Raw genomic sequence first — 27268 nt, forward strand, 5'->3', positions numbered from 1 at the left:
TTTATTTAGTGTCAGCTTTTATATCTCTCTCTCTTTATTTAAGAGCTGCGCTCTTGTCGGTGGAGTAATCGCCTTCATTACTCCATAGATAGGGCGTGTAGAACGGTGGTTGCCCCAATCGCCTTCCGTTCCGCAGTACACCGACCAATCTCAATGGTGATGTTCTAGCTAGAGCCCTACCAGAATCCATTTCCTCGGCCTCCAACCAGTACTGATACCGCTGCTGCCCGGCATCAGGGGTGCGCTTTTGAAGAAGCGGCGTCTACTCGCCACAGCACTCGCAGCTTTTATATAAGTAGGTATTTTTGAATTTTACGTAAATAGGTAGATAAGTATATTATAACCTACTATTATAGACTCATTTCTGCAGACAAACTGTTTAAACAGGATATTGCTAAATTGTATATTTGGTATTAAGGCCTTATACATATAAATAAGTAAATACAAATTATATAAACTATGTACCTAAATAAAAAGAAATAAATATTGGGTAGTTTCCTAGGTCAAAGATAAATTATTAAATTCTGGATACTAAATATAGATCTAAAAGTGACATACTTATGAATCTTAGTAAAAAAAAATTAATAATTAAGTGGGACATTTTGTCAGCAACAGGTTCCTTCTTCATACAAATTCCATAGTAATTTCGTGTTTTAACCTTTACCCTAATACTTAAAACTACCCTATTATTTCAAGAACGAAGAAAAAGTACGAAGAAAACAATAAACATTGGCGTAAAAAGTATTTCGTTGTAGGTAAGAGACCATTTCAGAACAGTGCCACATTTAGCAGCAGAGAAATTTAAACTGAAATCTGGGCGGAGGAGTGCAGATGCCTCGAAACGTGCTTAGACAAACGTTGGAGCGATTCAGACGTAGGTACTAAGGCACTAAGTATTCAGACATCTACAACGCAAACTGGAATCTTCTACTCTTCCACTTACTTAGTTAATTTGCAAAATTGCTAGATGCTCGCCTTCCTTGAGATAAAACATACATACATACATAAACTCACGCCTATTTCCCACCGGGGTAAGCAGAGACTATAGAATTCCATTTGTTTCGATCCTGACATACTTCTCTTGCTTTCTCCACATTCATAAATCGCTTCATACACGCACGCCTGTTCAGAGTAGATCGTATTCAACCTTTTCTAAGGACATCTCCAATTTGGTCATCGTAAGTCCTTCTCGGCCTTCCTCTGCCTGCCAGCCCTACCATCAATTCAATTCTATTATCCTTCATCCGCTCTACGTGTCCTAACCAACCTAACATTCCTTTCTCAATCTTAGTCACTATATCGTCTTTTACACTACATCTCTGTCTTATCACACTGTTTCTCACTCTATCACTCAACTTCACACCGCACAGATGCTACGCAAAGAGAGATATTGAGATAAAAAGTAGTTTTTTTTATTATTTAGTGCTAATATGACTCGCTAGAGTAAATTTTTCTATTTGCTTACCTAAGTAGCTTTACCTATGTATATAAAATTAATAATATAATAATCTGGAAATCACTTTGTGAGACTATCCTTTGTTTGGTAAGGACATTGCTTGAATCATCATCATAGCCATTGGTCCCGGCTATTAGCCATAATAAACACCTCCACCAACCCGCAGTGGAGCTGCGTGTTGGAGGATGATTAATAGGAGACAAAAAGTAAGATGATCAAACGCAAACCTAGATTATATTGGCCCCGATTCCTGCAAACACCTCCTAATTTTACTTTAAGTTATACTTTTCATTTTCTTATTTGCCGAAAAGGAATCACCCGGGTGAATCAAAAAGGTATCTCGCTGGTATGCAAACCGTTTGACGTGAGCTGTCAACATAATTCTGTTGGGTTATTGGCCAATGTAAAAATTTTAGACGGTTGTTTTAGATTTGTGCTTAAAATTGACGTGTGTTCCATAAATTTTATGCTTGTCGATTACCCGTCCCTTTCCTTTTCGGCGGAAAAGAAAATGACAGATATAACTTAAAATAAAATTAAGTAGATGGTGTTTACAGGAATTAGCACCATTAAGTATTTAAAAATAACCTAACAACTTTTAGCCAGTAATTTGATTAATAAACGTTAGGTTTTAGAACAAAGTTATTTTCGTGGCAGAAGATAGACTTTGGATAAATTAAATTAAATCAATAAGAATTTAACAATTTGCAAGTCCGCGACGCTGTGAAGTGTTGACGCAAAGTTTAAATTGAGTGAAATTGTTTAGAGGCAATCTGTGTGCTTGATAAGCAATTTGTTTACTACGCATTTAGAAATTTTCCCTTGCTTTTCAGTTAGAGAATTCGTCTTCAGTGATTTCCCCAAAAACCTCGCCGGCATTAGATAATCTCTAACATGGCTAAGCTGAAAGCAGACCAAAATTCTTCCGCATCGTACGCGATGTCAGAATTTTCAGTTTTTTATCGAATTATTATCATTACATTCTTGCAAAAGGAAGGACAATAACGTAACTTGAGCACTTACCCCATCGTGTATTTTCTTCATTAATACCTGACATTTGCAAAATAAATTATGATCACACAGAAACCATTAATCGAGAATTGACTTGAATTAACAAAATTCAAATAAAGAATGCGGTTTTGAGACAGATAATCATATCCGTACCCGTTTTCAAAAATATAGGCAAGGAATCCAATAACAAATCGGGCTACAAGTCGTCTGAACTGATGAACTATGGATCTGCCCACCTAGATAAGACTACAGGCTTAAAACACTTCTAGGTTATATGTTTGACTGCTATGTATGTATATAAGTATGCATGTCTGTTCTAACCTAACTTGTAAACCACGTGTCAGAATATAATAAATGAGGTGTCACTGGAAGCGTCTTGATTGTCCGGTGGTTATAGGCTATTCAAATTCAATTTCAAAATAAACTACGATTATCTCCTAAACATCACTATTCGGAAGAATTTTAGAAAAATATTCCTATTTTCCTGTTTTATACTTTTTAAAACGCAATTTTACCGTAGTCGGGTTTTATTTTTTATGTATGCTAGTTTCAATTGGTTATGACACTATTTTAAAGGAAAATACAAATAAAATAAAATTCAAATAGTCCTCGGTTTGTTTATTTTCAGTACATTCAAAGCATTGTTATGTTCCGTTATATCTATCTTAAAAAATATTATGTACATCTTACTGGTAGTAGAATGAGAGCATGTCACACAGCTTTAAAATTAAAATAAGTTTGGTCTTCAACCTCTTTATTCGCATTTCTTTCATAAAGGATTCTTCTAAAATTTTGTAATTGTTTTCTTTAACCTTTTAAAAAATGAAACAAAATACTATTTACACGGTTATTATACGTAATGCCACTACGTGTGTTTTAGGTGCTTAATTATTATAATCTTTGACTAATTTGTATTTTTTTGTTTACAAATATGGACATAAATGTTTTCTTTCATTCTTTTCTTTCCTTAAATTAAATGAATAGGGTTAAGAAAAAGAATGTGAATAAAGAAGCTGCTTCGATTAAACTTTATTTCTTAATTACAATATGATGTTTAAACCAAATGCCGTCTCAAAAGTACTTTTTCTCAGTATACATAAAGCGTACGATTCCTAGTACTGGAGTAAGGCCAAGCATGTCAAACTACAATGGCACATTTCTTAGCATACAATATCTAACTCTGGCGTAAAAACATTGTGCACATTCTTTAAAAACTCCTAACCTTTGACAAAAATATACTTTTCTTTTCTCTAAAAATCGTTTAAATTAGTTTCACTATCTAAAATCACCGAGCGTAGAAATTTCAAAAACGCCTTTCTTATTAAATTACTTTTTTATTACTCAAGAGAATCACGTCTCGCGTCGCTGTTTACAGTTCCATTATTTGTAATTAAATTCACAACAATTTGAAATTTCTAAGAACGATAACTCTTATTATTAACTACATCTAAAATTTTTCTTGCGATATTGTCAGCATTTTCAAAAATTTCATTCACAGTAAAAATTTATATCTGACTGAAATCACAAGGGTGAGATTTGCCACATATTTAACTTAGACAATCACACATTATCATATCACACTAAACTTCATTTCGTTTGAGAAGGTAACAAATATTTTACTTTATTATATTTTACCATGCTTTATGTTTTTTTTATTCACAACCTTCCTGGTACAGTAAAAACTGTGCGAACTTCTATTTTTGAGACTATTGTTTCATTGAGTGGGTCAAGTATTGTATTGTATATCTGTTACCTCGCCAAACACAAATCTTCTTAAAATTAAAACGTTTTCATAAGTATGTGTTCTAACGGAGCCCCTATGTTTGGTATTACATCTGAGTTCTTTATAGCTTTACCCTTTCTACGCAAACTACACTTTTTTTCTTTCAGTCCAATTTCTGATTTGTTGTGTGTTGTTTTTATTTGTGATGATACTGACAAATTACGTTTTTTGGTCCCGCAAGTTTTGCAGTTACACAAACTTTCTTCACTATTGTCACTTTTAGCACTAGTTGGGTATTTTGCGACACTTTTACGAGTCAATTGTTCGCTTTTGTTTGGTGATTCTTTTAAATTTGTAGCTGTTTCTTCTGCTGCGTTTAGGACTGCAAGTTGCGAATGGTCGAAGCAGGTTGTAGATTTCTGTGAATATAAAATCGTATACTTAGTTATTTTTTCTTTACACAGTTTAAAACTGGTAAGACATGTCAATCATTAAACAATGGACATTGGCCTTATGATCTTACAAAGGTTTCGAAAATAGATTATGTCTCATCCTCTAGGGGAATCACTAGGTCTGGGAATGAAACAAAAATATAGGACAAACTTTCAAACTTTCGGGTTTTCTGATGGTATTTGACTGTATTTATAGACTCCTTACCGCAGGGTTGACAGCTTTAGAGTAGATTTGTACTCTTCCTTCCAGCTCCATCTTCAGTCTCCAATCCCGCAAGTACATATGTGTAGCAGCAGCACTCGGCCATCCTCGTCTCCAAGTGTGCCATCTACATTATTTCATTATTATTAGTACCCTCATCTAATATTGTATATTTCAGACAATTTGAAATAGTGGCAACGCGGTGAGTGTCATGGGGACCTTTGCGCCGGGTGAGGCGAGAGGGGGGGAGCCTGGTTGACTAAGCTAAGGGATCCTTAATCTAAGGGATCCCTGCTACAGCCAGCTACAATGTTTAGTTAAGGTATTTTCTGTTTTTTATTATTATTTGTATGTCGTTTCCATGTCTTGGGCCTACGGAGTCCCGGACTTTCGGAAGGCGTGCGTGGGGCCGAAGCCAACACGTAGAGGCCCCTTAAGACAGTTTAATCTAAATGTGGTGTGACACCAACCGGCGATTATCCCTGTATGCACTATGGGAGTGCACCCAAAGACAATCCCAGGTTCGTGTAGGACTATTGCAGATTATAGGAACAGAATATTATTATTATTTTTAAGTATTTTTTTTTGTATTTTTTGATAGCTTGTATATTATTTTGTTTAATAAATTACATTATTTTATTTTAATTTGAAAAAGACAAATATGCATGGTTGTTATATATTTTTAATCACATAACAATCACAAATTATCGTTTTTTACTGATGACATGTTTGATATTTTAATGTTCAGGATACACTATCATATTCAGTTAATGAAACAAACTTATATTTAGCCAATAAGGTCTTTTGACTATTTATAATTGCCCTTCTATGCTGAGTTAATTTATTTCAGGCAAACCAGGGCCAGGATATAATGAATTTATATATTATATATTTGCTTCTGATATCATTAACTACTTGGCCGGATAAATCGAGTGTGCTGAGGGGTCTTATCTTAGCCGGTACAAAATTTAAGAGAACAGGCCTGATGATGCATAGGGATGCCTAGAAAACTAACATTAACAAAAAAAATAACGATTAATCAAAATAAAAGTATCTAATAATAGTATATATAGTATAAGGTTCCCTGGCAGGAATTGCTGTTTAGCAATAAGGCCGCCTATTGTGCATATTTTATTTGTCTAGACATGTCTTGAGTTTATATTTTTGAATTTTTGATTGAAGTACCTTAACCTATCTTTTCAAAATGAACAATAAAGCTATGACGTCACTTTTTGTGCCATAGGTATCGGTAGTGCATAGTGGTTTTGTATTGTATAGTAACATCCAAGGCTTGAGTGGGTATTTACTTACCTCGTTAGAAGCTGTAACGTTCTAGATCTCTGCCCTAACGAGCGGTACATGAGAGCCGTTGACCTGAATGAAATCAGATCGCCTCTCACTAACCTCTCAATGTTCCGGTTTCTAAAACTCAGTCTCATCGCTTCCAAATAGAATTTCGACGCTGGATTTGGTAGGCCTGAAATGTAACACGACCATTATGATGCATTCCAGATGGGGGTTTAGGACGATTGTATTACGTTGTAGACTTGTTAGTATCCGTTTATCCAGACCCAATAAATATGTAAACTTTGAAATTGTATACTGGACGTATCATATCATATTTATAATATCGTAAGGAGGCCTGTGCTTCCCCTCAATCAACTGGAGGGTGTATGGAGCATACCCCACCACGCTGCTCCACTAAGAGTTTGTGGACATGTTTTTACGGCTAATAGCCGGGACTAACGGCTTAACGTGTCCCCCGAAGAACGGAATCATCTTACTTTTTCAGAATGAGGTGATTCAAGCCTGCAATGTCCTTACCAAACACAGTCTCAGAAAGTGATTTCGACAAAATCCCCATCAGGAATCGAACCCGGACCTCCAGATCGGGAGCTTAACGTTCTAACCCCTAGACCACAGAGGTTTTTATGATATAAATTCTGGGAAGTATTACAATAGCCACCGAATCAACGATTTATACTATTTATTATTAACCTCCCGGGGCCCATGAAAATATTAAGTCACAAAATCTGTCGTACTTAACTAAATAGGCAATCAAATGATTAAGTAATAGAGGAGAAAAAAATATCTTTACCGGAAGATATAGTTGTTCTCAATGTCATTTATATAAGATATCAAATTCCTACACCAACCGTATTTTGTCGTGGAATATTTTTCTTTGACTTAGAAGTATTTATGTTGGTAACAGTTTTAAAAAAGCTATTACCATTGGTATTAATACTATAATAATTCAATAGGTAACATAGTTACACTTGAATTGTATTTTTTACATAACAAACGTCTGATCCGCCTAAAACTACTGCAGCTTCTTCCAACCTGTATAGCCGTGGAAAAGTAGCTGCAAGAAAACCCTCAGCACAAGCGAGAATAACAATGTATTATTCATAATTTAAAGCCCCATTATACTACCTAATTATGTAAAATTTAAGTAATGTGTAGTTACAGTGGTCTTTATGTCTGGATTAATGCTAGGTAAAATCTAGCGGTAAGTTTATCATATAACTTCTATCTATCTATCAGCCTGTGTCCACCCACTGCTGGGTATAGACCTCCTCTTTTTCACGCCATCATTTCCGGTCCTATGCAAGTTTCATCCATTGCTTTCCGGCGTACCTCACAATGTCATCCGACCACCGGGCTGGTGGTCTGCCTCGATATCGCATACCATCCCTTGGCCACCATTACACAGCCATTAACAGCCTTAGTCCATCTGTTAGTCATATAACTAACTCTTATTTTTTTCCTTTTCGTAGACCCTAAGAGAAAAGCTGTTATTATTACTTACCTTTAGTTCTGAACCAGTCACCATATAACACGTGATGTTCCCAATTAGCAGGTTCCAAGGTCAGTAACCGCCTCAATATGGGCTGTTTCCCTGAATCACTGGTCAGAGTTAGGAGTTCCACGAACGCTTGTACGAACCTCGGTTGCAGCCACACACATTTCTCCAGCATTGAAACTGCTTGTGTTGTGCGTCCACTTTTCCTAGAAGCAACATATCGTATTTCAATGAGGATAAAAACTAGAAGTTCAAATGGAGGCGGCAGCACTCTAGAGTGTTCCTAATTTTTTAACAGTTCTCCATACTGTCCAGCTGAAATTCGTGATAAAATGCAACGTGGAGTATATCCCGTCTAAAAGATGAGTTACGAAGCAAAAAAGCAGCCAGTTTGGTAAAAGACAGTTTTGACCAAAAATAAGTTTTTCTAAGTTTTCTTCTTTCCGATCTTCAGGAAATAAATATCAGACTATGATTTTGTTAATCGCTGTGCAAAGGGTTATAGTGGAAAAATATAATCAAAACAATATAATTGTTTATATGGGGAACTGTCACAATTTAAGAACACTGAACAGTAGCGACACCTGACAGGAGAAATAGTAATAATTATGTACACACATCAACTTGCTACTAGTAAATAGAAGACAACTGGTTACGATGTTACAAGTAGGTTTTTAGGTCTTATACGTAACAGAAGTATATTGTGTAGTAGTATGGAAAAACCCTTTGGTACGTGATTTAGACTCACACTTCGCTAGTTTTTGGAATTGTTAACGATTCTAAAATAGATCCCTTAAAGGAGTGGTTCCCGAAGTTGTTTATGCTATGACCCATCTAATACAGTCACGAACATCGTCCTGTACCCACTTTAGAACCCTATCGCACTAACATATTTGACAATTAGTAAGACTTACTTAATTCAATTTGTCAAAAAAAGTTAATGTGACATGGTACCAAAGTGTATACATATTAATGCTCGTGACCGTACATGTTTACGAACTCAGGCGGGACCAACCTAAAAGAAATTTAACCGTTATCAATAATAATAAAGATTAAAGTAATAAAGTGTTTTATTATTATAAAACATACATACATAAACTCACGCCCGTAATCCCAAATGGGGTGGGCAGAGCCACAAGTAATCAAAGACAACTTGCAGCCACTGTTGATACGAAGTCCTAAGATGGATATGATGAACCTTATGGTGATAAGGGATCAGCCTATCGCCCATAACATTAGTCCATCATGTTAGAGGACGCAATCCCTCTGTCGGTTTTTACGACATGCCCGGGAAGACAAGCAGCTGAACGTGTTCTATGTTTTTTATTTGCTCCCAGAACAGCACAGAAGCGCACAGATTATTATAAAAGACTATTCAAATAACAAAGTTTATCATCGCCCGTTGGTTAGGTCGGTTATTGTGCCATCGTCGGACCCACCAGTGGGTCGCGACTCACAGTTTGGGAAACACCCTGCCTTAAAGTATAATGAAACCTATATTTGTTTTTTTTAGTCTATACTGTCGTCGTATACCGTCGTCGTATACCTACGTTTAAACTTTTAAAAACTCTCCGCCATAAACATCCAAGTATTTTGAACAGGAACACACAAATTGAATTCCATGTGGAATTTTAATACAAATGGAGTGCATAATAATTCTGCTATAAAGAGACGACTGGAGCTTTTCTCGCAATTTCCTCTGTTCCGTGCCTAGTTTAATACTTACTTGTAAAGCTTCCCTAGGTTGTAGTGTGCGTTAACATGGTACTTGTTGAATTTTATAGCTTGTAGGAAATGATGTTCAGCGTTTTCCATTCCGGAGACCAAAGTGCCTACATTGTTGTGGGCACTCGCATACGTTGGCCATAGCCTGAAACAAAATTTTAAAATTTCACGCTACAATTTTGTAAAAGCATCCATTATTCTCCCTTCCAATATTAAACCCCATTTTTCTATTGTTTTACTTGTATTTTTGACCTTATTCATGCAATTAAAATTTTCGTTAATGTTATTATTAAGTAAGTAATTTATTTTATTACGTCGTGTTTTCATTGTAAGTACCTTTTTACTATGTTCCACCTTAATTTATGTTTGTGACATGCAATAAATGAATATGAATATGTCCTTCCGTGTTTTGTTTTATATTTGTTAGTGCAGTCATTACCAAAGCTCGCTTCTGTAAAGTGATTTAAACACCGATACCAAAACTACGTACAGTCATTGCTTTGTTTTGAAAAAAAAAAACATTAATAACCCAGTAAAGGTCACTGTGGTCCTGTGGTTCATCGGCTTGCTTCTCAAACGAGGAGCACCGCCGGCTCGAACCCTGTACCGGACTTGCACCAATGAGTTACTAATTTATCGCTCGACCATTGGCGATACAACTCACCACCTTTCACAATGGTCTAACAGAAAGCACAGTGAGGTATGGGTACTGTTACTTACCTTGCAATGGATGTACCGCTGACTACCCCAATTGGGATTTATTCGTGAGCTATTGTTATTAATAAACCAACATAGTAAGCCAACTAAGTTCATCATATTATTATCTTACACGGTAAAGCAGACACGTTTGATACTCATACCTCAAAGCTTCTTTGTAATGTTTGATAGCATTCTCTTGCTGTTCTGTCTCTCTCAGGAAGTTTGCGAAGTTATAGTGCAGTTTAGCGTTTTGCGGCAAAGTCACTAAATCCGCCCTGAAACAAACAAAACACATTTAGGGGTAATTTACACAAATGTGGCGACCATAAAGCGAATACAGAGTTGTGAATGGAATGGTTTATGTCATGTTTAACGAATTTTCTCATGCGTTGGAGTCGCACAGACGTCAGAACGAGTATTGGTGACGCTTGTTTAAGAGTTTGTTGGAACATAAGTTTATTCTAGTCCAGATATTTGCGTCAACAAACAAGTCGTATCCCTTAGAATATAATTTTGACAGCACAAGTAGCAATCACAGCAGTCTCATTATTTGTAATTACTCAGCAGCGGCGGTACATTTACGATTATCTTCTTCTTCTATACTATAATAAATCTGTAGAGAGGTCAATTCTGTACATTAAATATATTTTCAAAATAACTATCAGGGGGTGATTAGTGATCAATACTGATGCCAAAAATGCAATCAGCAAAATTTTTGTCTGTCTGTCTGTCTGTCTGTCTGTCTGTCTGTCTGTCTGTATGTTCCTTATAGAAACAAAAACTACTGGACGGATTTTAATGAAACTTGGTACAATTATTCTTCATACTCCTGGGCAGGTTATAGTATACTTTTCATCACGCTACAATCAATAGGAGCAGAGTAGTGAAGGGAAATTTTGGGAAAACGGGAGAAGTTACTCCATTTTTTGTATGAAAAATCTAAACCACTCAAGTTAGACGTTTGAAATTTGGCATGCAGGTACCTTAGGTACCGTAGAGGTGCACTAAGAAAGGAATTCCTGAAATTCCCACGGGAACAGGAATTAGCGGGAAAATCCTTTTGTATGAAAAATCTAAAACACTCAAATTAGACGTTTGAAATTTGGCATGCAGATACCTTAGGTACCGTAGAGGTGCACTAAGAAAGGAATTCCCGAAATTCCCACGGGAACGGGAATTAGCGGGAAAATCCTTTTGTATGAAAAATCTAAAGCACTCAAATTAGACGTTTGAAATTTGGCATGCAGGTACCTTAGGTACTGTAGAGGTGCACTAAGAAAGGAATTCTCGAAATTCCCACGGGAACGGGAATTAGCGGGAAAATTCTTTTGTATGGAAAATCTAAACCACTCAAGTTAGACGTTTGAAATTTAGCACGCAGGTACCTTAGGTACCTTAGGTACCGTAGAGGTGCACTAAAAAAGGAATTCCCGAAATTCCCACGGGAACGGGAATTAGCGGGAAAATCCTTTTGTATGAAAAATCTAAAACACTCAAATTAGACGTTTGAAATTTGGCATGCAGGTACCTTGGGTACCGTAGAGGTGCACTAAGAAAGGAATTCCCGAAATTCCCACGGGAACGGGAATTAGCGGGAAAATCCTTTTGTATGAAAAATCTAAACCACTCAAGTTAGACGTTTGAAACATGCAGGTACCTTAGTAAACTTAAAGCTTAGTTGGAACAAGATATTGCAAAATTCCTACGGGAACGGGTGTTAGCGGGAAAAAACATTTGTATAAAAAAAATCTAATCTAATCTAATCTTCTAAATATATAAAAGGAGAAACTGACTGACTGACATATCAACGCACAGCCTAAACGGCTAAATGTAGGCACTTGAAATTTGGAAGAGACGTAGCTTAGGTACCGTAAAGGTGCACTAAGAAAGGAATTCCCGGAAATCCCACGGGAACGGGAATTAGCGGGGAAATCCTTTTGTATGAAAAATCTAAACCACTCAAGTTAGACGTTTGAAATTTGGCATGTGGTAGGTACCTTAGTAAACTTAAAGCTTAGTTGCAACAAGGTATTGCAAAATTCCCACGGGAACGGGAGTTAGCGGGAAAAAACATTTGTATGAAAAAATCTAAACCGCGTTAGATACGAGTAGATATTTTTAATCTAGCATGCATGCATACCTAAGTTTAGTTATGGTTGTATTTTGAAAAATGGGAGTTAGCGGGGAAAAAATGTCGTATGAAAAAATCTAAACTGCATAAGTTAGATGCTTGAAATTTGACATACACTCCCACACACACAAAAATCTCTCTTTTATAACACGCTACGCGGACGAAGTCGCGGGCAAAAGCTAGTTTAAAATATTTTCGAAAAAAAAAGACGTATTAGAGATAAAAGCAGAAAAAACAAAAGGGACGAACGAAACGCCACTATCACCGTTACGCCCCACTGCCGGGCACTGTCTGGCCTGCCTCTCAATCAACCGGAGGAGGTTATGGGGCATACTTTACCACGCATCTTAAGTGCGGGTTAGTGGATGTGTATGGGTTAGTAGCCTGGTAGCAACGACGCCCGTGATCATCTTACAATCAAAGGGGTTAAAAAGACCAAATCAAACCAATATTTGACATTTGTTTGCATTGCGCACTCACTTTTATGTGCAAATGTCATTCCAATATTGCTCTTTTAGAAAAATTGCTTTGATGTGGCCTTTTTAACGCAAGTGATGAATCAACAAACGGCAGTCTCAGAAAGTAATTTCGACAATGCTCGCATGTTTCTAACACTAGACCACGAAGGCTCTAGGTTACAATAATTAAAATGTTTTTCGTATTTTTATGGTGTTCAAAATGTTTATTGATAAGAATTTATTTAAAAGATGGAATCTGCTAAAAGAAATCCATTATGTTGGCAATATTCAACAGATAACGACGGAAGTTACATTGGTAACACCTACGTCATTTGACAATATTCTCATGACGTCATTAGTTTTTGTTGGTAAGTTATTTCGTCAAAATATTGCAGATAAGTCACTTTGTAAAATCAGCCACAATTTGTTACCAACATTATCAACATTTGTAACAACTTACCTGAGTAAAGTAGCTCGGTCTCTCCAGTCAGCGTTGCGTCGATGCGTGCGCGCAACTCCGCTCGCCGTCAACACCGCCAGTCCTACCACTAGAAACGCCTTCGTTCCCGGCTTGGACCACATCAGCTGAACTCCGTATGCTGTGATTATCACGCTGCCTACACTGTTAGGGAAAACAAGGAAAGTTGTGTTATGTAATCGTTTATAGCTAACTTAGTTGTTTTTAAAATTTTGCCTACTTCTTTGGCATCTTTTTCCACGATTCAATTTGTAACATTTGATTCTTTCTGTTCTACAAGACGTGCCTTTGAGTGTTAGGACAGCAGAGAGATAGCGTAGGCTTAGTAATAGGGTGTTGTTACCTAAAGTAGGTACGACATTAATAAATGTAGCAACAGAAACATGGAACAGTTTGAATATGTATTTTTCAAAACCACATTCTAACTAAAATCCGCACCAAGAAGAATAAAGTCCCGGCCAAGACGACGTTAGTGTCACTCTGTGTAGATTTATTATAAACTAGCTTTTTCCCGCGGCTTCATTCACGTTAAATTAGGGGTAAAACGGATCCCCTATTGCTGATGAATCAGGTTTTAGCTTCCTACCTTGATTGTGAAAAGTCCCATAAAAATTTCACCCCCTCTTTGAAGGGTTAGGGTTTGGATTAAGGGAAGATTTCCAAAAAAAAAATAATTGCTGTTTTTTTTTGTCACAAATAGTCCGCATACCAATTTTTAGCTGTCTACCATGAAAATTGCGGTTTACACCATACAAACTTCCTCCCCTCGTCCCAAGATGGTTACAAAGAGTGAATTAGTTCTTACCTAGGGATGTAAAGTACCCGTTCAGCGATGACAAAACCAACAGTCACTAGTAGATTGCTGGCTGGTACAAACGGTATTACCAGAAGTAGAAGACCTATCACAGCTGGAGTATGCCTCTGAACCTGTACAAGAAGCACAAATTTCAACAGAATAACAGATGAATATTACAAACTATTATTACTTTTCACAAACATACGTAAATTTAGACGAGTGGGCAGACCACAGGTAATTGGCCAACTGGTAACCATTTTCCATATGAGTATAAATTATAAGTCGAACAAAAATGGTAGTAATGTTTTGTCGATTGAGATCCAATAATTTGTCACTACGTATTCAAGGTCAAGTTCAACATGATGACAAGATGATAAATCTAATCATCATCAACATAATAATATACACAATATTACAACAATATGTCATCATCATCATCATTAGCCCATTAACGTCCCCACTGCTGGGGCACGGGCCTTCCCTATGGATGGATAGGGAGAACGGGCCTTAAACCACCACGCGGGCCCAGTGCGGATTGGTGGTTATTAACGACTGCTAACGCAGCCGGGACCAACGGCTTAACGTGCCTTCCGAAGCACGGAGGAGCTCGAGATGAAAACTTTCTTTTTTTACAACAATATGTATAATATTATTATGTTGATGATACTAATTATTAACATTATGTTACTCAAGATATGTTTATCCTTTCGGACACATGCCAAAGCCCCCTGAACGTATTGAAGTTATCCAAACTTCATACATTAATACATAACCAGCCTATATACGTCCTACTGCTGGGCACAGGCCTCCCCTCTACCAACCGGAGGGGGTATGGAGCATACTCCACCACGCTGCTCCAATGCGGGTTGGTGAAGGTGTTTTTTACGGCTAATAGCCGGGACCAACGGCTTCACGTGCCCCTCGAAGCACGGAATCATCTTACTTTTTCGGACAATCAGGTGATTCAAGCCTGAAAAATCCTTACCAAACAAAGGACAGTCTCACAAAGTGATTTCGACAATGTCCCCATCGGGAATCGAACCCGGACCTCCAGATCGTGAGCCTAACGCTCTAACCACTAGACCACTGAGGCTGTAAATAGATCCAAACTTCAATTTGTATAATAACAACGACCTTTTTAGTAATTTAAAGTTAGTGACTTGAATAGACGCTCGGCATGAAAGCACGTGAATAAAAAGTATTGATTTGAAATAAGCCACGTGTATTGTGATGTGATTTACTTTTGTTCATCCCATATATTAATTAATTGCTAGATTAGCAGGATTGGGAGCTTAAAAGGCCTCATCAAAGCAATTCATCTAAAAAGAGCTGTATTGCTAAAAATAAGTGTGCAATTTCAACAAATGTTAATAAATAATATTGCAATATTGCTTTTTAAATTTATTGCGTCAATATATCTTTTAAGCCCCCAAAAACACTACCATAAGTGAAGTTCCTATATAAAATTAATTAGTTTCACCACCTACCTCTAGGTCGGCCACACATCGGTAGCAGAGCAACAGCAAGGCTCCAAAGGCGGCACACGTCACCAGATTCCGAAGATCCCATCCACTGGTGACCAGAGGAACTGAACCCATCTGCCAATCGTGGCTCAACGACCATGGACATAACAGAAGCCACCAGTTGAACGCCGCTAGGTAGCAAAACGTCATCAATCTAAAAATAAAAACATTTATTACAAAAAGAAGACTAAACATCAACACAACCAGATTTGAAATATACTGAGCGCCACTAAAGAAGTCCACTGATTTTAATGGAACTAATTGTCAAGTAATAATAGTTATATATTATGCAAAATCTACGACAATACAGTTATTTCGGGACAAGGACTTTATTATAAACCTTTAGTTTTCGTTTGTAATAAAGCGAGAAATGTTTATTTATGTTACCGTGTCCCGCCATAAATTGTAACAATAGGTAAAGATTGTGGTCACACGAGAATCATAAATCGCATACTTAAATAAAAATTGAATAAGTACAAAGATGCAAACCTGACGAAGAAACTGGCATGGAACGCGGTAGGATTGTCCTGTGGTGAGAAGGAAGGCCATGTGCCTTGCAATAGAGCCAACCTTAGGCAGACCAGCAGAGCCAACGATACTAACACCTTGATTGCCCTTACTGACAACCCAGTGCATTTCTTCTCGATCTTCAAAGAGCATATTGATCTGAAAGACAACATACTGTCAAACATAGAAGGCAAATTGAGGAAGTAAATTCATATCAAATCAAATGTGGGTTTATCTTTTCAAAACTTTATTCAAAATTAACGATGTTATAAATTTTATAAAAGTCCGAATTCGAAAGGAATGAATTACCCAGTGAGATTTAAAGAAAGGTTCACTGACTGATCATTTTGTTGGGATAATTTGTGTTTGAAATTCTAAAACCTTGAATTTAACTTGCGGTTACTGCGCTCATTAAAATTAACCACCACATGAGCGTAAGGTGAAAATACTATTTAAACTATTTCAGACATAAGTAGGGTAACAAATATATTGACTCTTCCTAGCCATTCTATTATTTAGATCTTGTAGTAACGAAACGGGAAAGCCCCATATTTTGCCTAACGTATAGAGTTTGGAAACTTAGAGATTGTATAGTTATAGCGTGTAGAGTTAGAAGTTTGGCTTTACATACATACACATACATACATAAACTCACGCCCGTAATCCCTAATGGGGTGGGCAGAGCCACAAGTAATCAAAGACAACTTGCAGCCACTGTTGATACGAATTCCAAAGATGGATATGATGAACCTTATGGTGATAAGGGATCAGCCTATCGCCCATAACATTAGTCCATCATGTTAGAGGACACAATCCCTCTGTCGGTTTTTACGACATGCCCGGGAAGAGAAGCAGCTGAACGTGTTCTATGTTTTTTATATGCTCCCAGAACAGCATAGAAACTTTACATGAGATCTGATAACTTTTTGACATTGCGATCGATATGATTTCGCCTTCGCATCATTTTACATGAAAATGTTTTTGTTGGGATACCTTATATTATGTGCATGTACATTTTTGTTTACTCACTATAATGCAACTGACAATGTGCTTACTAATTATAGTTTACTATTTTCTTAAATTTCAAATCTCAAAGGGTATGAGCACATTATTATTAATGTCATCAGAAGTATTGATATTGCAGTTACTTAAGGTGATTTTGTAATTTATCTCAATTTTAATTTTATTTAGACAAGCCCCATAAAGCGATGGGAGTTTGAGGGTGGGAAGTCTCGTGTTTTTAGATTTTAAATACGTCGAGACTTCCGAAGCTCAGTACGACACGTTCTTATAGACAAACGACGGTCGTGACGATGACTGACGTCGACATAGGACGGCGACGTCGTCGACATAGGGTTGCGACGTCGTCGATACAGGGTGGCGACGTTGTCGACATAGGGTAGCGACGTAGTCGACACAGGATGGCAACGTCGTCAACACAGGGTGGCGACGTCATCGACACCATTATCGCTGGTCTGTAAGCGCACTAAGAGTATCATCATAATCAAGAAATCTTTACCTTTTTACGAAGGGCCAGCACCTATAAAAGTCGATGGCTAGATTGAGTAGTAATATTGTGACTCCAGTTTCCTTCGCCAACATACTTAAAGCCCCGAGTCCTATACTTAGCCATACACATTTCTTGTTACTTGTAGGTCTGGAACAATAAAAACAATAATTAAGATTTTTTTTTAAATATTCGGTATAGCCACATGTAGAAAGCACAACTTGCAGGCACTTTATATAATGAACTTTATGGTGACCGGTGATTACGAATGTCAGCATATAAACGAACAAATAATAAAGAATACCATATAATAAAGAATAATATGTACTACGTATAGAACGGCAACTTTCCGCTCCCCACCAACGGCTGAGCTATGTTTACCCCAACCCGCTCGGACACACTTTAGTCGGTATAATCGTCTAACCTGCGCGCGGTCCATTTTTTTTAATTTTATTTTTTCAGTTTATAAATATTCGAATTTTGAAATTCAACGCCGTATACTTATTTTCATCTAATTATAATATTTTGATCTCATATTAATTGCCCGCACTGCTCATCTGCGTGGCCCCTATAAATATTTATTTTTCATAGTAATTTTTCATCAAAACATGCTAATAATTTGCAATAAAATTGAAACTAAGAGCTTAACGTAAAAATAATGTGAATGTAATTAATTAGTTCAGTGAGATTTTAAAATTTGTGTGTGTGGTAAATAAGTATTAACTGATGAATATAAAGGCTTCTTTTGTAAGTAGTACTACGTACCTAAGTAAGTAATGACGGTTAAATTAGGTATCATACGTCAAACACACAGTTGTGCGTGTACGATAACGTCAATGTGTAGTGTCTGTGTAAAACAAGGTTGTTTGTATAAAGTATCCGGGGTGTGCTCATACCTAAACCATAATATCTATCCCACTGTTGAGCATAAGCATCCCCTCGTCGATTGGAGATTCCACCACGCTGCTCTACTAAGTTTTAATGGAGAAAAATCAAATTATAGTATTTTATGCAACAGTTGTATAAGAAGGGTCAAAAAATGCGAGTGGCGTGAGTTGCGATGTGAGCCTTGGCGAACATCGCAATAAGAGACGCCACGAGCATTTTTTGACCTAGTTATACAACGTTGCATACAATACTTTTTCTACGACGACGTAATTTTAAATGAAACAAAAATTATACAAAGAAAAATTTTATTTATAAAAATGAAGATGTAAATTTTGAATGGTATTGTGTGATATGGTAATCAATAGTTCTTCATCCATTTTTCCTTTTTATTTTATACTTTTTAGTGTTTTGAAACGAAACACAAAAATTTTCCAATTTATTTTCCAACGCGCGGGAAAATGGCGGCAAATGTATACTTTTTTTATAGTATATCTATGGCACCAAACAAAGTAAAGGTGCCAGTTTCCAGGTCAAAAAAAAAAAAACAACAACAATGCTTTTTTGGCGACATTATAGTACAGTTACACTTTGTAAACAATGCTTTTATAGGCCATAGAGCGTACACTTTTTCAAAGAGTTTAATTATGTATGTACTTATATTAGACTTTTTGGTTATTTAAATGCCAGATTAAAGTAGAGGAGTAGAAAAAGTACAAAAAGTTCGTTTCATTCATAAAACCAGGAATCAAGGGATCACAGCTCTTCAGTTTAAATACTTATTGAAAAGTATTTTCACATCAGTAATATCACAGAAATTGAACCTTTGTCGATTTATAAGTTTTAAATTCAAAATAATAATTGAAGGTAAACATGCTTATTTCAAAAGAAAGAAAGAAAGAAAGAAAAATATTTATTTCCCCACACAAAAACATTGTACATGACAATTTACTAGTTTAAACTGACAGATTTTGTGAAAGGGCTGATGCCTAAACTAAGTTAAAAACTTGTAATATAGGTCATCAGGCCTTCCCCCGGAATAAAACAGCAACATTGAACCTTATTCTATGTGCAAACAAAACGAAAATATCAAACGAAAATAACTTCGTTTGTTAATGTTTTAAATCGAAATCATGAAATAATAAATAAGTTATTTTAACATGTTGTGATCTACGGATTCACAACGGTTCAGAGGCCGCTTAACTAACCTGAAGATCTGGCATGTCTAGCGACTGCCTGTCTGACCTTCCAACCCGCGAAGAGAAACCAGCGCAATATACTAGGTTAGGTCACATACTTCTGCGCCACCGCACCATGGTGTCATGGAAATCATACTTATTATAATTGGAATAAACAGAATGCTTGTTGTAGGTAGCGGATACAGTAAACTTGTCTCACGTTTTCGGATTTTTTGATCATACATGTATGTATGTACATAAACTCACGTCTATTTCCCACCGGGGTAGGCAGAGACTATGGAATTCCATTTACTTCGATCCTGACATACTTCTCTTGCTTCCTTCACATTCAACAATCGCTTCATACACGCACGCCAGATTTATGATCAAAAATTTTAAATTCACTGTTTTGGAGACGTTCTCACTAAACTCAACATGATTTATGACTGTATGGTACGTGCACTGACATGGTTGTTTCTTCGCTCCGATATCTGCACTATGCTTTATCATTGTGACTAATAGGGCGGTGACTTTGTTTTGCCATATCATATTCATCTTGTAAGTATAATGGAGTTTCTTTATTCCAATGTCTGTTATTTATCATTCCACTTTAGATCCGGACAGGCGTGTTTTCGAGTCGTATTCAGAGTGACGCCAGCAGTAAACTAAAATGATTCACTAACGCAAGATGTCTCCAACATAAACCTTGTAAGGCCTGGGTTTCTAGACTTAATGGTTAAACAATGCGAATTGGATTTTAAAAGGCATCTTGGCCTTACAACCTTATAAAATACACAGGGTGTTAGTGACACCGTAACGAATACTGAGGAGGATGATTCAGACCATGATTCTGAGTTGATATCAAGTGGACTTTCCTGACGGAAAATATATGAAAGTTTTAGTGTTCAGTTCCATACTTTTGCGACGGAAAATTCCACTTGATATCAACTCAGAATCATGGGCTCAATTATCCCTTAAAGTTTTCATTACGATGTCACTAACAAGATTGCAAATCGTGAAATTAGGTTAGGTTCATCATATCCAGCTTACGACATCGTATCAACAGTGGCTGCAAGTTGTCTTTGATTACTTGTGGCTCTGCCCACCCCATTAGGGATTACGGGCTTGAGTTTATGTATGTATGTATGAAATTAGAAGATCCGCGCCCTTTGAATCTATGTATTAGGTATTTGCGCAAATATTCCAATAAATGCCTCCGGAACGCTACATGTACCTACTGACTCTTTGTGTTAAGACCTTTTTTGTTTAATTCGTAAGCATTGTTTTGGGTGACATGTGTGATGTAATTTGCTAGATACCTTGACCCCCAAACCAGTAAATCTAATTAGAATTCCTATCTTCAGGCTCGAGTATATTCTCCACCATTTATATCGAAGTATGACGAGAGGCCTATGCCCAGCAATAAGGTGTCTGAAGACGCTTTTATCAAGAGTATCAGTACGCGGCTTTCTTATCGTGTTTAGTAGTGGTTTACATAGTCTGTATGTTTATATGATTAAAATACTTACCTGTGATAAACTAATAGTGATGATAGAAAGAATATACACGCTAGTACGTCAGCTCTGCCCACCACTCCTGCCACCTGTTAAGAAAACAAAATAACATTGACTTTTAAGCTATTCATCAAAAGCTTTTCTACTACTTATTTATTTAGACCAATTATATTTAGACCAAACGATTAGTATTTAGACCAAAAATATTTTTAGAAAACTATTATTAACGATGACCAAATTTTTTAGTGACTTTTTTTCATTACATTTACTTGCTTAATATTTTATTGTAAGTTGTATTAATGTAATCTAGCCTACAAGACCCTACCACATGAAAAGGCGTGAAAATATTTCAGACAAGTATACTTTATCATCACAAACTAACGCTCGCCTTTCGCCAATATCTCTATTATATTATTATAGTTTTGCTTATTTATCTTAGGTCTAATTTATTTTAAAACTATATATGACTTACTGCTTCCGTGTGTACGGGGTGAACGGCAAATAGCACAGCAGCGAGCGCCGCGAACGGTCGTTGCAGACGCGCTACAGTAACACACGCTCGCGCTACAAGCGCGCAACACGCAGCGTGTAACACGACGTTGCACGCATGCCACCACCACGGCCGGAGCCCCGCGAGGGCGTAGTTCAGTCTGCAACAACAATGGGTATTTTTAACTATTTAAAGTAACGCTATCTCCTTACGGGTAAACGGGAACGGAACGGGTGAGATAGACATAACAAAACATAGTATGCTATGTTTGTAGCGTCGCCCTGTAGCTCTGAAGAGGTAGGAAGAAGTTACATTATACACCCACTCCTCGCCTGCTACGAGTATGTGAGATAGATTACGAATTATAATAGAATAATCTGATTGTAATTCAAATAAGGCTTGGGATTTATGTAAATTATATGCTTTACATTAGTGTCTGATAGCGAAAAGTTTTGTAGCAACATATCATGGCATCACGCCCGTGTCCCCGAAGGGGTAGGCCAAGGTGAATATTCACTGAATATGTATAGTATACGAATATACCCCCAATCCTCACCAGCTATGTCTAAGTCCCAAGTAATAGGAGGCGAGCCCATTACCATTAACCGGGCACAAATCGTGAAAACCATGTGATATCAATGATCTATGATTCAAATATGAATTTAAAGTCATAAAGGTGAATTCAGACAACACACACAGAGCAACTGTCACATTACATTAGTGTCAGTCAGTTTTGTAACAATGATAAGTATATATCCATTAAAAAGTTGTTTATTTAACATATAAATAGCACACCCCGGTCACTTCATACAAATAACCTTGTTATACACAGACATCACACATTGACGTTATGATACACGCGCATCTATTTCTGTGACATCTGACGCCATACGATTCAAGTCTAAACTATATTCGAAGGGGGGTGAGGTAAACATAGCTAAGACGCTGGTGGGGAGCGGAGAGTTGCCGTTCTATACGTAGCGTTATTCCTTATTCTATGACTATAGATACTTACTTACGCCGAGAAAGAAAGTTGCGTCGCTTATCTTATTAAAAGTTATATTTTGTAGACCCAAAATAAAAGCATTAGAGTACTAAATTAGTGATAAACCTCACAAACCATAATTAACTTTTGGCAAAGAGAAGGGCGACGGAAAATAGAGAGTATAGTTCATTGAGTTAATGTACTTTGGCCAACAACCGCTAAAGGACGAACAATTATTGAGTTTGGTTTATTTCCCGAAGTATTTCTTTTCCATTAGTAGAATTGTAGATACGATAAATAACATAGTAAAGGTGATGCTTCAATGTAATATAACTCTTATTCAACAAGAAATTGTTGCTCTTATGAGTCATTTGGTTGTCATTAATCTAGTTGCCAAGACAGTTTTCCGAGAGTTTTGAGTGAATTTATGAATTTGAACACTAGTCTGTTTTTGGGCGCCATTTTTTTGCAATATGGCGGCGCGTGCAGCAACGATACGGGGTGGCAAAGTTGAAATTCGGAAAGAGCATGTTAAAATGGATAACTTTACAGCATCAGACTATTACTTACAAGCCTATATTGTCCAACTACAAAACAATGGATCCATCTCTTCATTTTAAAATAAAATATATTATACTACAGTCTATTTTATCCTGTGCATGACATAAATGACGAGTATTGGATCATGTCGGGATCAACTACAGTGTACCGTTCACGTTAGACATGATGGAATCCAAATTTAATACATTACTTCTGAAGCAAGCTTCGGATCAAAATAGCTTTGATCCATTATAATATTATTAGGCGTTATTAGCAGTAGAATCAAGGCTTTCTTTTTTGACAGATTAAAAAAACAAAGTTAAAACAAAATAAAGAAATATTTATCAGAATCTACAGCACTTTTGACGTCTCAAATACCTAAAATGTCTTAATTATTACGGCTTCTGTGTACGACAAGTTTTTATGGTGTACGTATACTGTTAAAAAAATACAATGTCAGCAGAACAGAAAGATAGTATTCAATTTAGTGCGAGAGAGATACTTATGTCAGATACCACTTCACATGTTTTAAGTGTAATAAAGAGTTTTTGTATTGTATTGTATTGTAGAGAATCTGCAAGTTATATCTCGATGTACAATGTGACGTTCTGTAGATACATTTGTTACATCCAGCGATTGGCACCTTCATACATATACCTATATGTACTTGCCTATTCTGTTTTAATTTTGATCTATGACAAAACTAACCTATGATTAACGAGCATCATTTGTTGTTGCCGACAAAGCCGAGCGCTATTCAGTCGCTAACTGTAGTTAAAGTTGCCTTTTCATGTCTAATTTAAGTCAAAACCCCGTACTGCGCCCACACCGAACCTTTACCCTACTTTTGTCATTATAAGTTTAAGAACTTTGGTTTACGTTGGGTGGTTTAGTCATAATGTTTTCCGAGTAGTCAGAATTGATTACCAAAGAACATACAAATAACATAACATAAGCTCAGGATTATATTCCCGAATGGGGTAGTTAGAGTTACATTCATCGCCTGACGAACTATTTTTGTTAACAAAACCTCACACTATACAGGGTGTTAGTGACATCGTAACGAAAACTTTGAGGGATGATTCAGACCATGATTCTGAGTTGATATCAAGTGGAATTTTCCGTCGCAAAAGTATGTATAGGAAAAATAATTAAAAAAAAACACAAAAAAATTAATGAATTTTTTGACAGGAAATTCCACTTGATATCAACTAAGAATCATGGTCTGACTCATCCCTCAAAGTTTTCGTTACGATGTCACTAACACCCTGTATAAACTAGTTTAAGTCCAGACACACCCCAAACTACTTTATACAGACAACCTCGTTTTACACAGACACCACATATTGACGTTATCGTACACGCGCGTCTGTGTGTGTGACGTCTGACGCCATACGATTCAAGTCTAAACTATGTCTAAGGGGGGTGAGGTAAGCCTAGCTCAGACGCTGGTGGGGAGCGGAGAGTTGCCGTTCTATACATAGTATTATTCATTATTCTTTGGCCCAGGTAAAAAAATGTGATCTCAATTTTTACCCGGGTTGAAATTAATTGTAAGAAATCTAGTATTTGTTGAAGAAAATTACTTACATCAAAATATGAATATAAAGAGGCGAGTTTTCAATATAAGGCGATGATTATTTTAAACACACACCTCTGCTTAACCCTTCGGGGATGCAGGCGTGATGCTGTGTTATACTATCAAGGTCATCTACTATAATAAACAAATCTAGATCTATAGATATAGTATCTTGTAATTAAAGAAGTAAAGTAAGTTTATTTATGAGCAATCCGTCTTCCCTTCCCCTCAGTGTGAATTAAATGGTTAAACATTTGACATTACCATTTATTATGTATACAGGCTGCACCCAATTCACTGCGAGTAAACTACGTGCTAAGACCTTTTTCCCCACAATTTACCCAGAACACCCTGCTTAAGGGGAAGTGTAAAAATACCGCTTCATTCCCCTATCGTTTACTCCCCTTTATTTTCATTCGTATGCTTTCATTCTACTTTGATGATTCTTATTTTATTTATTTTGTTGCTTTTTAGGATTCATTAGCCTTAAGGTACAATACTGACGTACTTACCATAAATTATAGTATACTATTTGAAAGTGTAGATCATTATTATTTTTTCTTGTTAGTCAATATACCACTGCTGGGAAAAGGCCTCCCGCTGATCTTTCCATCTTTAACGGTCTTCAGACCATGATGTCGCTATCTTTGCATCTGAAGACCATAAAAGGTAGAGAGATATGAATGGGATTTCTTTGTCCAGCAGTGGGATATTGACTAGTAAGACAAGCAGTCTCCAGGGTATATTAAATAAAGTTTGTGTAGGCAAGCTATCTAGAAGCCTGGGTTCTGAGTACATATTATGTATGTAATATTCTTATTAGAATATCAATGATGAAATAACAATAATGTCGATACCGCGTTCTAATAGACTACTAACGCCATCTATTGGCGTATCGCACGAACTATTTTACATAGTTGTGTTACAAGTTCAAATAAATCAAATTCAATTAATTCCTAATTCCAACGGAACATTGGCTACAAAACAGAAATGGCATGTGTAATTACAAATTGCTCATTTTCACATTGACACAATGATCGTTTGGAACAATGAAACGAATGGAAACATTGCAATAATCACACGAACCTAATACAAATAGCAGTTGAAACGTCCATTAGCTACAATGAATCGTCATTGCGATACAAAGGACAATACAAAAAGCGATTTAAAGCCCACCAATTATACAACGTTTTGAAAACACGCAAAGGTAAACTCGCTATGAAAACTCGTTAGGAGACCTTTTGAGTACCTATTACAATACAAAATACTGTATTGCACAAAAGAAACACACAAACAATACTAACAATAACAAAACAGATCATAAAAAAGGCGGTCTTATCTATTGCTAAGGTAAAAAATTAGGATAAATCATGCGGTTCATCAGTCTGACTGAAAATCGGCGTCATATGTCTGTTGAAAATCGCCGTCGTATTGCTTCTCATGTGGATCGATACGACATCAGCCGAGCTAGTAAGTACCCTTTTTAGTTTTAAGTCTTACATTTCATATATATGTCACCGTAAAATTGTAAATAACGTTAGATTATAATCTATCTCGCGAGATTGTGAACTGTCGAAAAATTGTGACACGTAATATACTGCTTACAATTTAACGTATTATTATTCGTCAGATTATAATCTATCGAAGTAAAACTGTTAAATCACAATCTTACAATTGTCAAATTGTCAACTGTCCGACGGCTGTCCCTGATTGGTCGGCCTTACAGTAGACCGTTCTGTGTCCATAGAGTTAGGAATAAAACACAGGTGTCAGTCAAATAAAATAAATGCTCTTCAAGATTGTGAAATCAAGTACGTATTTATTAATTATTTAGTAAGTAATCAATAATTCTGACATCACATGGTAAGAAAAAATGTATCAAAATTAAAAAATCTGAAACGTATCATTCAGTATACTTTTCGTGTGTAAGATAAACATGCTGGCGGCATAGGGGTGGCCCAAGGGCCACCCCCGCCGCACCCTAACCTACTGTTATGCCTTGTAAAAATTATGAGAAAACACTATTATTCTAAAAAAGAATTATGGATATCTATTTATTAATCCCAAAAATAAGTTATACCTAACAAACCAGTATTCCTAGATGTTATTATGGGAAAGTATAACTATTATGCTAAAAAACGTTATGCAAAAAGGATTATGATAATTAAAATTATGACAAAAACATTTATGCATTTTAAGAGAATCCCAAATTAACATTATGCTCACTCTAATAGTTTTGTAACTCTATGGTATAGCACGCGAGGTGCGTTTCGTATCACAATTTGACGGTTTCACTTCGATAAATTATAATCTACCGAAAAATAATACTGTAAGGGGCGTTTGGGTTGCGGTTAATTAAAACGTTCGTAAACACTTTCAGCACGGGTATATTATTGTAAAGAACACGGATAAAACAATATACAACTGGTAAGATCGCTAGGGTTACAAAGAGAAACGGAACGTACGCGAGCGCGGCTGATCCCGAGGATGGCGTCGGGCGAACTGGCAAGCGGCGATAGGCGCAGGATTGGCCGGCCGCGAGCGGGTGCGAACGAGATAGACGTTCGGGAATACATGGGATAGCTAGCGCAGTGGAGCGAACGGAATGGCTATGCGGTTATACACG

At 36.7% G+C, this 27268-nt stretch overlaps 1 protein-coding gene across 1 annotated transcript in view; it reads right to left on the bottom strand.

Annotated features, from left to right (window-relative positions):
• Positions 1–4209: 4209 nt before the first annotated feature.
• Positions 4210–27268, bottom strand: part of LOC126366216 (protein O-mannosyl-transferase TMTC1-like) — a 169985-nt gene continuing 146926 nt past the window's right edge. Inside the window, exons 3-15 of the mRNA XM_050009245.1 lie at positions 21521–21698; positions 21064–21137; positions 17484–17621; positions 15947–16123; positions 15422–15611; positions 13944–14065; positions 13121–13282; positions 10233–10346; positions 9374–9517; positions 7654–7853; positions 6156–6321; positions 4848–4971; positions 4210–4609 (exon numbers count right to left, since the gene is read on the bottom strand). Coding sequence (XP_049865202.1) covers positions 4247–4609; positions 4848–4971; positions 6156–6321; positions 7654–7853; positions 9374–9517; positions 10233–10346; positions 13121–13282; positions 13944–14065; positions 15422–15611; positions 15947–16123; positions 17484–17621; positions 21064–21137; positions 21521–21698 — 2152 coding nt within the window. The 3' untranslated portion in view covers positions 4210–4246. The remainder of the gene's footprint in view (positions 4610–4847; positions 4972–6155; positions 6322–7653; positions 7854–9373; positions 9518–10232; positions 10347–13120; positions 13283–13943; positions 14066–15421; positions 15612–15946; positions 16124–17483; positions 17622–21063; positions 21138–21520; positions 21699–27268) is intronic.

Source organism: Pectinophora gossypiella, chromosome 4, assembly GCF_024362695.1.
Source record: "Pectinophora gossypiella chromosome 4, ilPecGoss1.1, whole genome shotgun sequence".
NCBI classification, from domain to species: domain Eukaryota; kingdom Metazoa; phylum Arthropoda; class Insecta; order Lepidoptera; family Gelechiidae; genus Pectinophora; species Pectinophora gossypiella.